The 14,297-nt window shown below is 34.5% G+C and overlaps 1 protein-coding gene across 2 annotated transcripts in view; it reads right to left on the minus strand.

Annotated features, from left to right (window-relative positions):
• Window positions 1-8,241: 8,241 nt before the first annotated feature.
• The window catches only part of fubp3 (far upstream element (FUSE) binding protein 3), a 43,080-nt gene continuing 37,024 nt past the window's right edge, over window positions 8,242-14,297 (minus strand). For both annotated transcript variants that reach the window (XM_061927436.2, XM_061927435.2), the window contains exons 17-19: window positions 13,863-13,916; window positions 13,656-13,783; window positions 8,242-9,739 (exon numbers count right to left, since the gene is read on the minus strand). In XM_061927436.2, the coding sequence (XP_061783420.1) occupies window positions 9,731-9,739; window positions 13,656-13,783; window positions 13,863-13,916 (191 nt within the window). In that variant the 3' untranslated portion in view covers window positions 8,242-9,730. The remainder of the gene's footprint in view (window positions 9,740-13,655; window positions 13,784-13,862; window positions 13,917-14,297) is intronic.

Raw genomic sequence — 14,297 nt, forward strand, 5'->3', positions numbered from 1 at the left:
TAAAAACAACCCCTAAATGCTTTCTTGCATATTTTTCCTTTTTAAATGGCTTCATGCCCTTCATTAAATTTTGCTTTCTTTCTAAAATTTATTTTCCATAACATTTCCTCATAACAAATGAGAAATCTTCTCATAAGGTGACTTTCTCCTCCCAATATTTTTTTCTTATAGGATTAATGTATCTTTTTTTTTTTTTTTTAAATCATAATGACTTTCAATCAGTCAATCAAAGTTTCTCATACTGACACTTCTAAAAATGTCAATCTCATGACACTGACTTAAAAATATAGCTTTTTAAAGTCATTTTTAATACTGGAACGACAAACTGATTTTTTTTAATCATAGAATGAATTTCTCAAATTCCAACTTTTCTCAAAAACTTTCTTTACATAAGCTTTTACTTTTGTAAAAGAATGATTATTCTCATGACACTGACAAAATATATTCTCCATCCGTCCATCCATCCCTTTCTACCGCTTGTCGGGGTTGTGGGGTGTTGGAGCCTATCCCATCTCCAGCACTCGGGCAGAAGGCGGGGTACACCCTGGACAAGTGGCCCTAATGGCAGGGCCAACACACAGACAACATTCACACACTCGGGACCATTTAGTGTTGCCAATCAACCTATCCCCAGGTGCATGTCTTTGGAGGGAACCCATGCAGTCACGGGGAGAAAATGCAAACTCCACACAGAAATACCCCGAGCCTGAGAAATCGAACCCAGGACCTTCGTTTTGCGAGGCAATGACTTTTTCCCATATTGACGTGTCTAAAAGAAAGTAATTCTCATGACAGTGACTTAAAAAAGAAGAAGAAAAAAAGTCACTGTTTCTAAAAGAATGTGATTCTCATGACACGGATTTAAAAAAGGTAAATTATGAGATCTTTTTTTTTTTTTAAATCATGGAATGACTTCTATATTAACTTTTATAAAATTTGATTCTCATGACAACTTAAAAAATACAACTTCTCAATATACTTTTCACACTTCGTTTTCATCATGGAATTACTTTCTTTTTAATAATGTTATTCTCCGAACACTGACTTCAAAAATACAACTTCTCAAATTTCTCATGCTTTTTTTAAAAAATCATAGAATGACATTCATAAAAATCACTTCTCTAATAAAATGTGCTTTTTTTATGATACATTTCTCATATTTTTTATCGACACCGAATGACTTCCTCATACTAACTTTCCTAAAAGAATGATTATTCTCATTAAACTGACTTTAAAAAAATAAAACCTTTCAGACTAATTTCTCATACTTTTCAAATGAGTTTCACTTTCCTTATAAAAATGTTTTTCATGATACATTTCTCATACTTTTTCATCAGAGAATGACTTTCTCATACTGACTTTTCTAATGTGAATCTCATGACATTGACTTAAAAATAGAACTTCTCCATAAGTCCCTTTAAATCCTAGAATGACTCGTACTGTTTTTTTAAATCATAGAATGGATTTCTCATGATTTTTCAGACTTTCTCAAAAACGCTTTTACATAAACTTTTAATTTTCTAAAAACAAAAAACATTCTCATGACACGGACTAAAAAAATTCTAATCAAAATAATTTATCATATAGGTTTTATTTTAAATCAATGAATGACTGATACTGAGGTTTGTAAAAGAATGTCATTCTCATGACAGTGAATACAAAAAAAAATACAACTTAGATTAATTATTGCTACTTTTTTTTTTGTTTAAATCAGTACGACTCATACAGACTTTTCTAAAAGAATGTGGTTCTCATGACTATGACTTAAAAAAATAAAAACCCTCAGATTTTCTCATACCTTTTTATCATGGAATTACTTTTACATGCTAACTTTTATAAAATAATTATTCTCATGTCAATAACCTAAAAAATACAACTCAAGATAAATTTCACACTTTTTTCATCATGAAGTTACTTTCTCATGCTGACTTTTAAACTCTTGTGATTCTCATAACACTGACTTCAAAAAGTACAACTTCTCAGACTGACTTTTTTATAATCTGAATCTGTAAAATAATGTGACTTTCATGATACATTTCTAATTTTTTCATCATCGAATGACTTCCTCATACCAACTACTTAAAAAAATACAACTTCTCAAATGCAACATACTTTTTTAATCATAAAATAACTTATAATCTCTTTTCTAAAAGTGTGATTTTAATTATACATTTCTCATACTTTTTTCATCATTGAATGACATTCTCATACTAACTTTTCTAAAATAATGATTATTCTCATGACAATGACTATGAAGAATACAACTTCTCAGACTAATTTCTCATACTTTTTTTAAATCATAGAATGATTATCACTTTTCTAAAAGAATGATTTCCATGACACATTACTCATACTTTTTCATCAGTGATTTCTCTTACTGACTTTTCTAAAAGACCTGACTCGAAAAATACTTCTCAAGATTATCATACTTTATCACAGAATTACCTTTTCCCGTATGTTTTTTCTCAGACTTTCTAACAATTTGGACTGTCCTAATTAATTTATCTTTCTTAATTTAGCTTCTCAAGAATAATTTCTTATACTTCATATAATCACCCAACGCCTTTCATAATGACTTTTCTATTACAATGATTATTCTCATGACATTGACCTGAGTTTTTCAGAACATTTTCCTCATACCTCTTTAATCATAGAATGACTTTCTCACTTTTTTTCCCCTCAGATTTGTATTCTGACTTCAACCTTTTTCTTTCAGAATACGAATTTTTAATTATTCATATTGACCTTTTTCTAAAACATGACTATTGTCAATACACCGACATTTGTTAAGTTAAAGTACCCATGATTGTCATACACACACTAGGTGTGGCGAAATGTGTCTTGAAAAAATATGGCTTTTCATAAGATTTGTATTAAGATATTTTATTTTCTCATACTGACTTTTTCCCTCATCTTTTTAAAGTCGACTTTTTTCTTGGGGAAAAAAAAAATACTTCTCATAAGATTTATTTTCTCCCAGTGACTTTTTTTCCTTCTAAAACGATAACGATCATCATTGAAGTGACTTCATTTTACATCTAAAATACAACTTCTCAAGGGGTGACTTTTTTCCGTCTAAATAAAAACAATTACATCTCACGCAAGCTTATCTTCTTCATAACATCACTTTTTCCTCAAAAAGATGTGCCTATTTGGTATTTTCCTCATTACAACTTTTTCTCAAGACTTTTCCCTGTGGAGGACGAATTCCAAATGTGCACGTGAGACAAAAAAATGGAATAAAAATGGAAGGACTGGGTGCTATTGTAGTGCTGAGTGCATTTGCTATTCATGTGCCTGTAATGTCGTTTAATGAGAGGACTAAGCGCGGGAATGAGATGAATAGAAACACGCTCATGTGTTTTTTTTATATATATTTTTTTAGTAGGCGGCGGAGGAGGGGGGGAGTGTTTTAAAGCATTGTTCCCATGCAAAGCTGCTTTGACGGGCTGCACTTTTCGTAAAGCAGTTTAATATTCATGGGAGTTCTGCTGCAGAGTTTTGGGCTATTTTTCCAGCTTGATGGAGTGCGGCTAAATGGGCAGTTTTGCTTCTTTATTTCGGACATCTTTATTCCATGGCTGCTTTTTCCCCCCATTGAGCTTCTCCCCAAAGTGATGTCCAGGCCCCTGAAAAGTGTCGCAAATCAATCTTTCATGGGGGGTTTTGAGGGCAATTTGACATCCATGCACGCCTCTTTTCACTCCAACTACAAGAAGGATTGGGAGTGGAAAAAGTAGGCATTTTTTGAAGAGGGGCCGGGGGATATATTGCAAAAGAAGGTATACATGGCAAAAGGCAAGGTGAGTGACAGGGCACGTAAAAAGATTACTGCGCAAACAGCTGCTTTTTATGAGACTGCCTTTTTTTTCCCAGATGAAATTCAGGCCCGCCACCCCCCTTCGCCCTATTCCCTTTCTCATCTAGATTGATTTACATTTATGGCATTCATCAGGCAAAATCCGAGGTAAATGGCGGGACAGGGGGGCGGGGCCAGGCTCTTTATTAAAGAGGAATTAAAATGGAGTGAATTGGGGTAACGCATGGATTTGATTTGCTTATTTATGCATTAACCTTATAGCGGCTTTATTGGGGGCGCTGGTAAAGGCGCGGGCATCACATCATCCCCGCTTAGCCGCCATTGTAAAGCCATTATTGTGGCCATTTAAAGCCTATCAAGTTTGTGTGGATGATTGACAATTATTGCACAAAGACGCACGCTAATTGTTGTCATTTCAAAGAGCTGCTGGGAAAGCTATCAAAGAAAGCCTGCAGAAGGGGAGAGAGAAAACATGTTACAATGCTTCGGAGCACTCAATGAATAATTATTATTAGTAGTAGTATTATTATTACAGGCACACCTGCACCCGCTAGTGTACATCTTGTCAACAAAGCTCACACTCCTTAAAATGTCTGCTTTCATCCTAGCCACAGTCTCATTACATTGACTATACTTAAAATATTAAGACTTTCTCTCATAGTGATTTTCCCCCTTTTCTCATACGGACTAGCCGGGTGAAAAAAAAAAAAAAATTTTTTTGCATGGATTTTCTTTAAAAAAAAGTACTCTTTTCCTATACTGACTTTCTATGAAATATGCTTCTGACAAGGAACATTTTTCCTCATACTGATATTTTTCTCATGATTTGTGCTGTTTTTTTCTCAAAACATATTACATTTACTAAGATATTTTTCTAATAGCAACCTTTTTAAAAAACATAACTTTTCACATGACTTTTTGTTATCGAAACTTGTCTCATACTGAAGTTTTTACAAGATGACATTTTCCCTATACTGACATTTTTCTTTTGAAACATCCTCATTACATTTATCTCATAACATTATACCAACTTCTTGTAAAATAAAAATACAACTTTTAACAAGTTTTCTCATTACTTTTTTCTACTAGCTTTTTTCCTCAGAAAATATTCTCAGTTTATTCTAAAAATATGTCTTCTCACAGATCTCTCTCTCATACTGACTTCTTTAACTTTCTTTTCCTCATACGGACTTACTGAGAAAAAAAATACTATCCTCATTACATGGATTTTTCTAAAAAAGAAAATCATGATTTAATCATACCAACTTTTTTTATACTTTCGATTTAAAAAAATCTTACAAGATAGTTTTTCCTCACTGACATTTTTCTCAAAACACGTCCCCACAGGATTTACGTTTCTCATACCGATTGTATTTTTTCTTAAAAAATACGAACTTTATTCGAAGAATGATCTTGCGCTCATACTGTCTTTTTCACAAAAGTTATGACTTCTTATTGCACCTTTTTGAATTCTTTTCACAAGATATTTTCTCATACTGCCTTTCCCCATCACTTCATCTTTTTTTTACTCAAAAACTGAATATTTTTCATGACTTTCATACTGACTTTAAAAAAAATAAAAATATAACCACAATATGACCATTTCTCCTGACTTTCATACTTGCTTTTTTCTTCAAAAAATATTTGTATTAAATCGACTATTCTAAAAAATAAGGCTTCTCACAGATGACATTTGCTCATTCTGCCTTTTACACAAAAATCATCATCTTTTATTTATAACTTTAATTTAAACCAATGTTTTTGCTGAAACCTTGCACGACAAGTTAACTTTCCCCCTAAAATATTATTAAATACTCAATGTAATTCTCATATTTCCTTTTTAAAACTTGACTATTCTTATTACTTTGACTTCTTTTCAGAAAATGACAATTCTCACGAAATCAACTTTCCCAAAGATTACTTTTTACCCCTCAAACTTAAAACAACCCCGACATGACTTCTTACATATATATATTTTTTAAATGTCTTCATGACCTTCCTCATTACATTGACTTTCTTTCTGGAATGTTTTTTCCATAACATTGCCACATATATTAAACAACCTTTGTATTTAAAATTATTAATTTCATACCATTATGATTGGAAAACCGACCTATTTTAAAACATGACTTTTCCGCCGCCTCATATTGGAGGTTTTTTTCCCCAGATGATTCATTACTATGAATTGTTATGAAATACGAAGCACTATCACCCCATTAAAGAGACTTGAATGGCGCAAGTTCAAGCAGAAAAGTGGCCGTAAGCGAGATGGTAAAAACTCACCCACTAGTTGAGTACTTGAGATGAAGAGTTGATGTGAAGAGAAGGTGCACACACATAGAAAGACAAGAGCACACACACACTTGACAAGAGAGTAGTCATTAAAATGAGATTAAGCTGTCGTCATGAGTGCCACAGTGTGCAGGATAGCGAAGATCAGCTAATCTGACGCAAAGGTGAGAGCAGAGGTGCACCCCCCTGGCTCTCCTCCGTATTCTTCTTGTCACATGACACCTGCCTGCCTCGACGGGTGGCTGCACACATGCATAGAAACATATAAAAACATGATTAAATCATCCATGCCAAGTGATCAGGTAGTTAAAGCAGACTGCCAGCATGCGACATGTCAATAAAGCTTAATGAGAAGTGTTTTCATGCGGAAAGTCAAATACAATTAAGTAAACGTAGCAGTTAGAGTAACAAAAATGTAGTGTAAATCTTGCAAAAATACAACTAGAACTACTACTCCTAAAACTAACATCACTTTTGTGCTGATCTTTAAGGATTTTTTTATCAAACTTTTTCTCAGCTTGTATATATTCATTTAAAAAATCAGGCATTTTAAATACTTGATAGACTGGTCCCAAGCTACAGGAGTATTAGGGGTAATCTTTAAAAAAAAAAAAAAAAATCACCTAATTCTGTACTGTAGATAGCAAATACTAAGTTGTAACTACAAGAAATAACATTTACAAAACATTAAATGACTGTAGCGTTGTTCTAGACATAAAAAAGGCTTTAAGTTTGGAACTTAGAATAAAACTAAGAATTTGACCACTCATATTACGACTTTTCCCCCCGATTATTCCTATTACATAAATTTTTTTACTCCGATTCATCATTTACAGATGAAAAAATGGGTTATTCCACTATCACTACATTTCTTATAAAAATCCTCCAGGAAAAAAATATTGTAACTATGACTTTTCCTAAAAAAATAGGAAGTTTCACAGAAAACTTTTAATCGTTTTCATTTTCTTGAAAAACTAAGTCACAACATCCCGACTGTTTTTTAAGTATACTTACCATTGTTGAAAATGTTTTCAGACTATTCGTAACTTTTTTTGTCAGACAAACTACCTCCGCGGAAAAAAAAAATCGTAACATTACGACCATCGTTGTCGGAAGTGTTTTCAAGAAAAAAATATCCTCAAACATTCTCTGACATTTTTTCCTGAGAATGAAAAAATTCTCAAAACATAAACAAAACACCTGAATATTTTACATAAAATCGACAATTCTTGCAACTTAGCATTTGTGAAAATAATTTATTTTTTTTTTTTTTTTTTTTTTTCAGAGCAATGTTTTCCAGAATAACTGACTGTTATGTGACTTTAAGAAAAAATTACATTAAAAAAAAATATATATAATAAATTGTCGAGTACATTTTTCCTGCATTACTAAAATTGGATACCTCTAATAGCACAATTTTTTGTTTTTAAAACAGAAAAATACAACTTTATTCCCATTCATCTTTGCAGCATGGCTCAAACACTCCCTTGATACTAAAGTAGCTATCAGATGATGTCGCAGATAAACACGGAATTAATGATAATTAATGATAACAATAACAAAAGGTCGGTCTGGGAATGAGTCTGGAACAAGCGCGTTATTGGCTTGCAACAATGGCACCACCGGGTCATTAGTGTCCACAGGGACGGCACACTAAGAGAGGAAGAGGATCAAAATCAAGGGCTGGATTTGGAAACAGCTGCAGTGTATCAATGCCGGGGCCGGTATGTGGCTGCTCAGGGGCCAGTATGGCAGGGGCCCCCCTGCTGGGCGCAAGCATGTGCCCTGACAGAACCGGAGGGGGGTGGCGAGGAGGAACATGTCACTAGAAGCGCAGCCTGAGGGCGACACGTTGCTACTATTATTACTATTATTGTCAATGTTTTTAAATGACATGCATGAATTATGTCAGCCCGGATTTCTACACACACATCCAAAATAAGAGCACTAAATGGAGGTCAACCACAAGAGAGGCTTGCGGAAAATTTATTTTGACTTTGAGAACTGTCAACAGGCTATATAGAAAATAGATTATCTGCTAATAAAACATACAGTCGAGCTATAATTCTCTGTATCATGTCTGTATTTACACAATAGGAACCAAAAACAGCTTAACAGTACACAATAAAGGTAGTCTGGATGTTTGTTTTAATACATGGTTAACTGTACACCAAAAGGAAAATAAACCCACCATAATTAGACATTTCCGAAATTATATCCCTTTTCATTAAGAAATGACATTAATACAAGAATTGATTCTCCGTAATGACGCATCATTCCTATTTAAAGTTAGATCACACAAAAAAATAAAAAAATAATTAAAAAGTTATTACCATTGGACTGAGAAGCAGGGAGGTACCAAAGGAGACAGTTTTGATCATAATACTTAAAACATAAAAAGAAAACAATATATCCTACAGTTATCAATCATCACACAGGTAGAATTAACAGAGGCTTAGCAGTCTTGAATAAGTCGTAAGTATACAGAACATACACAAAATAATTCTATAGCACTTTTATCTTCTTCAAACAAGATGCAACATCCAATTTCAATCACATTCATAATCTTTGAACATTTTCAGTATAAGGAAAAAAGAGGGACACTTTTCCTACAATACTGGTCGCAGGAAAATAATTTCTATATATCTATATATATGAAACATATATATCCTTAAATTAACAGTCAAATACATGAGAATATGTACAGTTTTACAAGGTAGCAAAGGCAAAACAGCTATTTGCAACATCCCTCTAAGTCTTAGATACCAGATCAATGTAATAAATTATCCTCGACATTTCCATTTGAGAAAAAAAAAAAAAAAAAATAACAGAAAACATCTTAAAACTACAAGTTAAAAGTCGGTCAAAAATATTAGAGAACCCATCTTTGTTTCAAAAGTGAAAGAAGATATTGCACCTTTTTAATATATATTGTGTGTGTTTAAACCAGAATACAATAAAAATGACAATGAAAAACAGCATACAATGCACAAGAGGAATTAAATTAGAACTATATTGCCACCGGAGGCTGACGTGGAGCCTCGCTTTTTTTTTTAAACTCTTTAAACCATGTAACAAAAAAACAAAAAAACACATTTTCCTGTAACAAAACATCACAGTTTCATTTCACTGAATCATGTAAAAATAAGACAAACAGAATCATCTCAACACGTTCTTTAAACATCTTATGACACGTGACAAAAATAAGACACATATTCAAGACTGCTAAGCGGAATCAACAGGGTGCCATTGGAAACCAAACTAGAAAAAATAGATGTTATATTGCCTTTTTGAAATGTTACACACGCAAGTCTCGGGGTATTCATTTTGGCGGTACAATCTGAGTCACGACAAGAGAACAAACAAAAAAAATACTTGCTCAAGTCCAAAAAGAGATCCCAAATACGGTCTACTCAAAAACAGTGTACATAAGCATTTAGTAACAAATAAAGGTTTGCTGATTTTTAGAAATATATTTATCATGTCATTCTACAGCTAGTGTTTCCCACTAAAAAAAGTCTTCAAGGCGATGAGAGTCTAGAACCCTCCGTTTAAAAAAAAATATAGAAGAAAAAAAAAAAAAGAGGGTCGTCTCCGTCCTCAGTGATGCGACCTTCTTTAGTGATCCTGCAGGACGACACACACACACAAACACACAGCTTATTCCTCACGCCGATTTACATCAGACACACCCTGCACTCTCGCCGTCTACACGCCGAGGAGTCCAAACTGATTGACAGCTGAAAATAATCTTCACGACACACACCTTTGATTCAAATACACTAATAATTGCTGTCACATTTGCTAGAAATGAAACAAGACGGAAAGTGTCATTTGATGAAAAGTGGTTGAATTATTTTTCATTACTACGAAATTAATATGTACATATTAATCAAGTTACCACATTAAGTTCCATGAAAGGGTTAAACATAACCTGTTAATATTATGCAACTATAACATTATTTTAAATTAATACCTCAATTAAAACGGGGCTTATTGGTAAGTCTGGATATTTAACACATTAGAAGATTAAACGCATGTACCAAATGACTGTAATATACTGTAACATCTCCAATCAAATGCTGGGCATTTTTTTAGCCAAACCACAGAAAAAAATGTAACATTAATTGGAAGGAGTTGATAATTGCAGTCAAGCTATTATTCCCAAATGTGAAAACTAATTTATATTTAACTTAATATTTTTACTTCCCAAATTAATTTGGGTGCTTAAGGAAGTAAAAAGGCTTCCTTTGACCGCATTGGCATTTGTAAGACAGGTGTACGGTTGGTTGTCCCTCGCCACATCGCATCTTCACCACATCACAAATTAAAAAAAAAAAACAGTTTAAATTTGTTTAGTCTTAAATCAAGCATTTAAGCATAACAATGACTAAGTGGACACAAAATATTATACCACAGTAGTATTAACCACATTAATTGAAGACTAGACTAATCAGAGTACACTGTTATCATGACCTCTGATGGGCTCAGCCTCAGGCTGCATTACTATATTGAACTAAAAGAGTGCAAAGGCGACTAAAGGGCGTTTTAATAATAATATTGTTGAAATTCCTATTTAGAAGGTAGTAAACAGTTTCTATGCTCAACAAAGAAAATCTTTGATTCATAATTAACGATTCCTACTTTACCTAAATTAATTTATCGCGGACATGTCTGGAAACAATTAACAGCGATAAATGATGGATGACTGTATTGCACAACACAGCATCAACAGAACCATGCTGTAATAGCTATTAGGAGCAAGTTGCTGAGCCAGCATTAAGACAGCTGATTTATCCACTGTGAACACAAATGTGTTTTTTAAAGCGAAAGCTGAGGTAGATAAACCTGCTGGATGCTCAATGCTCACCAGCGATGACACATACATCAATTGCAGCTACCACCATCCTGTGACATTATCAAAAACGACATCAGGTTGGGTACACCCACAGCTGATAATGCTAATGTTTTTTTTACCTGTTGCCATTTACAGACCCCATGCGACTGTAGGCAACTTGTTGGTTTAACTGAATGGAGATGTTAATTAGGATAGGATAGACTTTGTTTATCCCACAATGCAGCATTTACAGTGTAAATGCAGGTTAGCACAGGACTATTCAACTAAATTGTGCTAGGGGCCACATTTCCAGAAAGCAAAGAACAGGGGGCCTAACCTCTCCCTTTACTATTAATCTTATATTGTATATTCCTGAGAACTGACATCGTCTGTAGTGGACATTTGATTTAGTTCTATTTCATACGTCAGGCCATGTCCACACGAATATGGATACTTTATAAACACATACTTATCTCTGCATTTCGGCCTCTTTTACACACGCAAACGCATACATTTGTCCTTAAAAAGGCATACATTTGTCCTTAAAAAGGCATACGTTTGTCCTTAAAAAAACGCATACGTTTGTCCTTAAAAAAACGCATACGTTTTTCCTTAAAAAAACGCACACGTTTGTCCTTAAAAAACGCATACGTTTGTCCTTAAAAGCGCACACTTTTGCAAACGATGGTCAATGCGGAAAGTTCCAAAAACGTTCTCCTTAGTGAGCTGTACTCATCTGATGACGTCACGGTTATGCGCTGTTATTTCGAAAGGTTAGTAATGAGTAACCAACACTGCATTGCTGACTTAAAACAGACTAACAGAACTTACTGGATGTTTGAACGGAAACGTACTGCTATTTCACTCTACATTGATGAAAACTTTCATCAACATAGGCTTTCAAAAACTCTACGAGACTCCCGCCAGCGGTTTTGGATAATTTGCAGTCAAACCTCCAGCTGATGGGACACGACTTTTTGTTTAGTCTCAAAGGAAAGATGCAACATTATCTCATGTTTTAATTCTTATTTAACGACAAATCATGAAGTTAACTTAAGTGTGTTGGTTCCAACTTGTGTAGATTGCGTGTGCGCATATAGTGCACCAGAGCGACAAAAAAAACAGTGATGTATCCTTCCTCCTTGTTAGTGTGAAACTGATGTTAAAGATAATATACACTTCATTGCACATGTAATTTCACTATACTGATGACTAAATATGGTGTAATACCACAAAAGGTTTGCAGCTCACTTAACTATTCAAGAGGTTTCCTGGGCTCCTTGTTAGTGTGCGCTGATTTTAGAAATAATGTACACTTCACTGCACATGCACTATATCACCATGTTGCTGATTAAACGTTATAATTCAATAAGTGTTGGGTTCTAACAGTTTAACAGCACACGTATGCATATGCGCGCTTTAGGCACCAAAAAAAGATTCATGGTGTTCCCCGGCTCGGTTAAGTGTGTGTGTTTTTTTTTGTTTTTTTTTAAAGAATTTACATGTCATTGTGCATATCAAAATAAACAATAACAGAGGTGTAACGCCGCCAAGGCTTCTGATTAGATAAAATGGGCATGACAGCCGATGTATGTGTTTGTGTATAAGCATACAGTTTTGAGACTACACTCGTGTGGATGGAGATCATTTTAAACCAAGATATGCGTTTATCAAACTGTGTTCGTGTGGACATGGCCTCAAAGCTACAAATACAGCCCTGGTATGCAACACCCAAGTGTCCACTGCAGGACGCTGACTCTCAGGAAGTTGAAATGGCAATGAAAAAAATCTGCCAAGCCTAATAAGATTCACTTCATATATAGAATAATTATTAATCTTCTAAAACAGTGATATCAAAGTCAAGGCTTGCGGGCCAGATCCAGCCCGCGAATGAATTATCTATGGCCCCCGGGATGATATTTGATTAGTATCAGAACCGACCTGCAGGCCACAGCAGCCTGCTTTGAAGGAAGTTTGTTTTTGTCTGTGAGCCTGTGGAAAAATGTTTTCAATTGAAATTAGTGATAGAGCTATACAAAAATGTTGGCTTATTAATTTAATCATTAAATAAAATACAGTACACTGTGTTAGGTCTTAGTTCAATAGGTTATGTGCAATCATTTTAATAAACATTGAACCAGTCCGGCCCTTGGGTTGTAGCAATTTTTTTTTTTTTGGCTGTCTTGATGTATTTGACTTTGACATCCCTGCTCTAAAAAGAGGAAAACACAAAAAAGTTAAAATAAATGCAATCAGTGCATGTTGTTTATGGAAGCTACATGAGAATTAAGCCAATAAGCCATCAATTGGCCAGTGATAAATTAAAACAGAAACGATGTGTTTACAATGGTCCAAGTTTCTCTAAACAACAAGAATGCTCCGTTGTTTCTAAGGACCCACTGCAGAAAAACTAATCAAAGTACATCGATATGAGAGTGTTGTAGTATTTTTAGGCATCTGCTGCAAAAATATACTGAATTCAGGGGCCGGTCTGACATCATTCCCCTGTGCCGCCAGTTGAATAGCCCTGGTCTAGAACATAGTGATCTATAGCTGGAACAAATTTTGGTAGCTGAATTGTGCAATAATGCATTGTCCAGTAAGTCTATTTCAGCCGCATGTCAAACGGTATAATGACAGTTAAATCAAACATTATAAAGACTTTTATGAACTGTGTCGATTTGTCAGTTTTTTAAAACTTTTTACCTGAAGGCCTGGGGCTTGAGTCTGCTGAGCGCCCTGGTTAAAGTAGGCCATGGGCTGTCTGTAGAAGTCCACCCAATTGCTGAAGTCAGGATTGGAGGACTGCTGAGATCCAGGAGCTGATGTTTGACCTGACGACAAAAACCACCATGAGCACAACAAGCTCGAGATGAGAGGATGGGGTGTGGTAAGTAATCAATAGGAGCTCACCCCAAGTTTTAATGTATTCTGAAGCAGCGCTCGGGGCCTGCTGACCCTGCTGACCTGCAGAAGACAACAGCCATGTCTATTTAATGTGTACACATTGCTTGTAACTAGGGTTGTACGATATACCGGTACTAATTAAGTACAGTGGTACTAAGAAATCAAACAGTATTATACTACCTCTAAAAAAATGCCTGTTCACTATTTTATTTAAGGCCAAAATTGTTCTTCGATTGCAATAAGAAACGTTTGTTTAATGTATCGTACGATTTTTTGTTAAAACAAAGCTAATAACGCCATTTTTTGTGGTCCCCTTTTATTAGAAAAGTATCGAAATACATTTTGGTACCGGTACCAAAATATAGGTATCGGGACAACCATACTTCTAGCACGTGAATTTACAGATGCATATGTCAGGAAGAAATAAGTGTAGTGGTTTGC

The sequence above is a fragment of the Nerophis lumbriciformis genome, linkage group LG32 (assembly GCF_033978685.3).
Source record: "Nerophis lumbriciformis linkage group LG32, RoL_Nlum_v2.1, whole genome shotgun sequence".
In the NCBI taxonomy this organism is placed as follows: Eukaryota; Metazoa; Chordata; class Actinopteri; order Syngnathiformes; family Syngnathidae; genus Nerophis; species Nerophis lumbriciformis.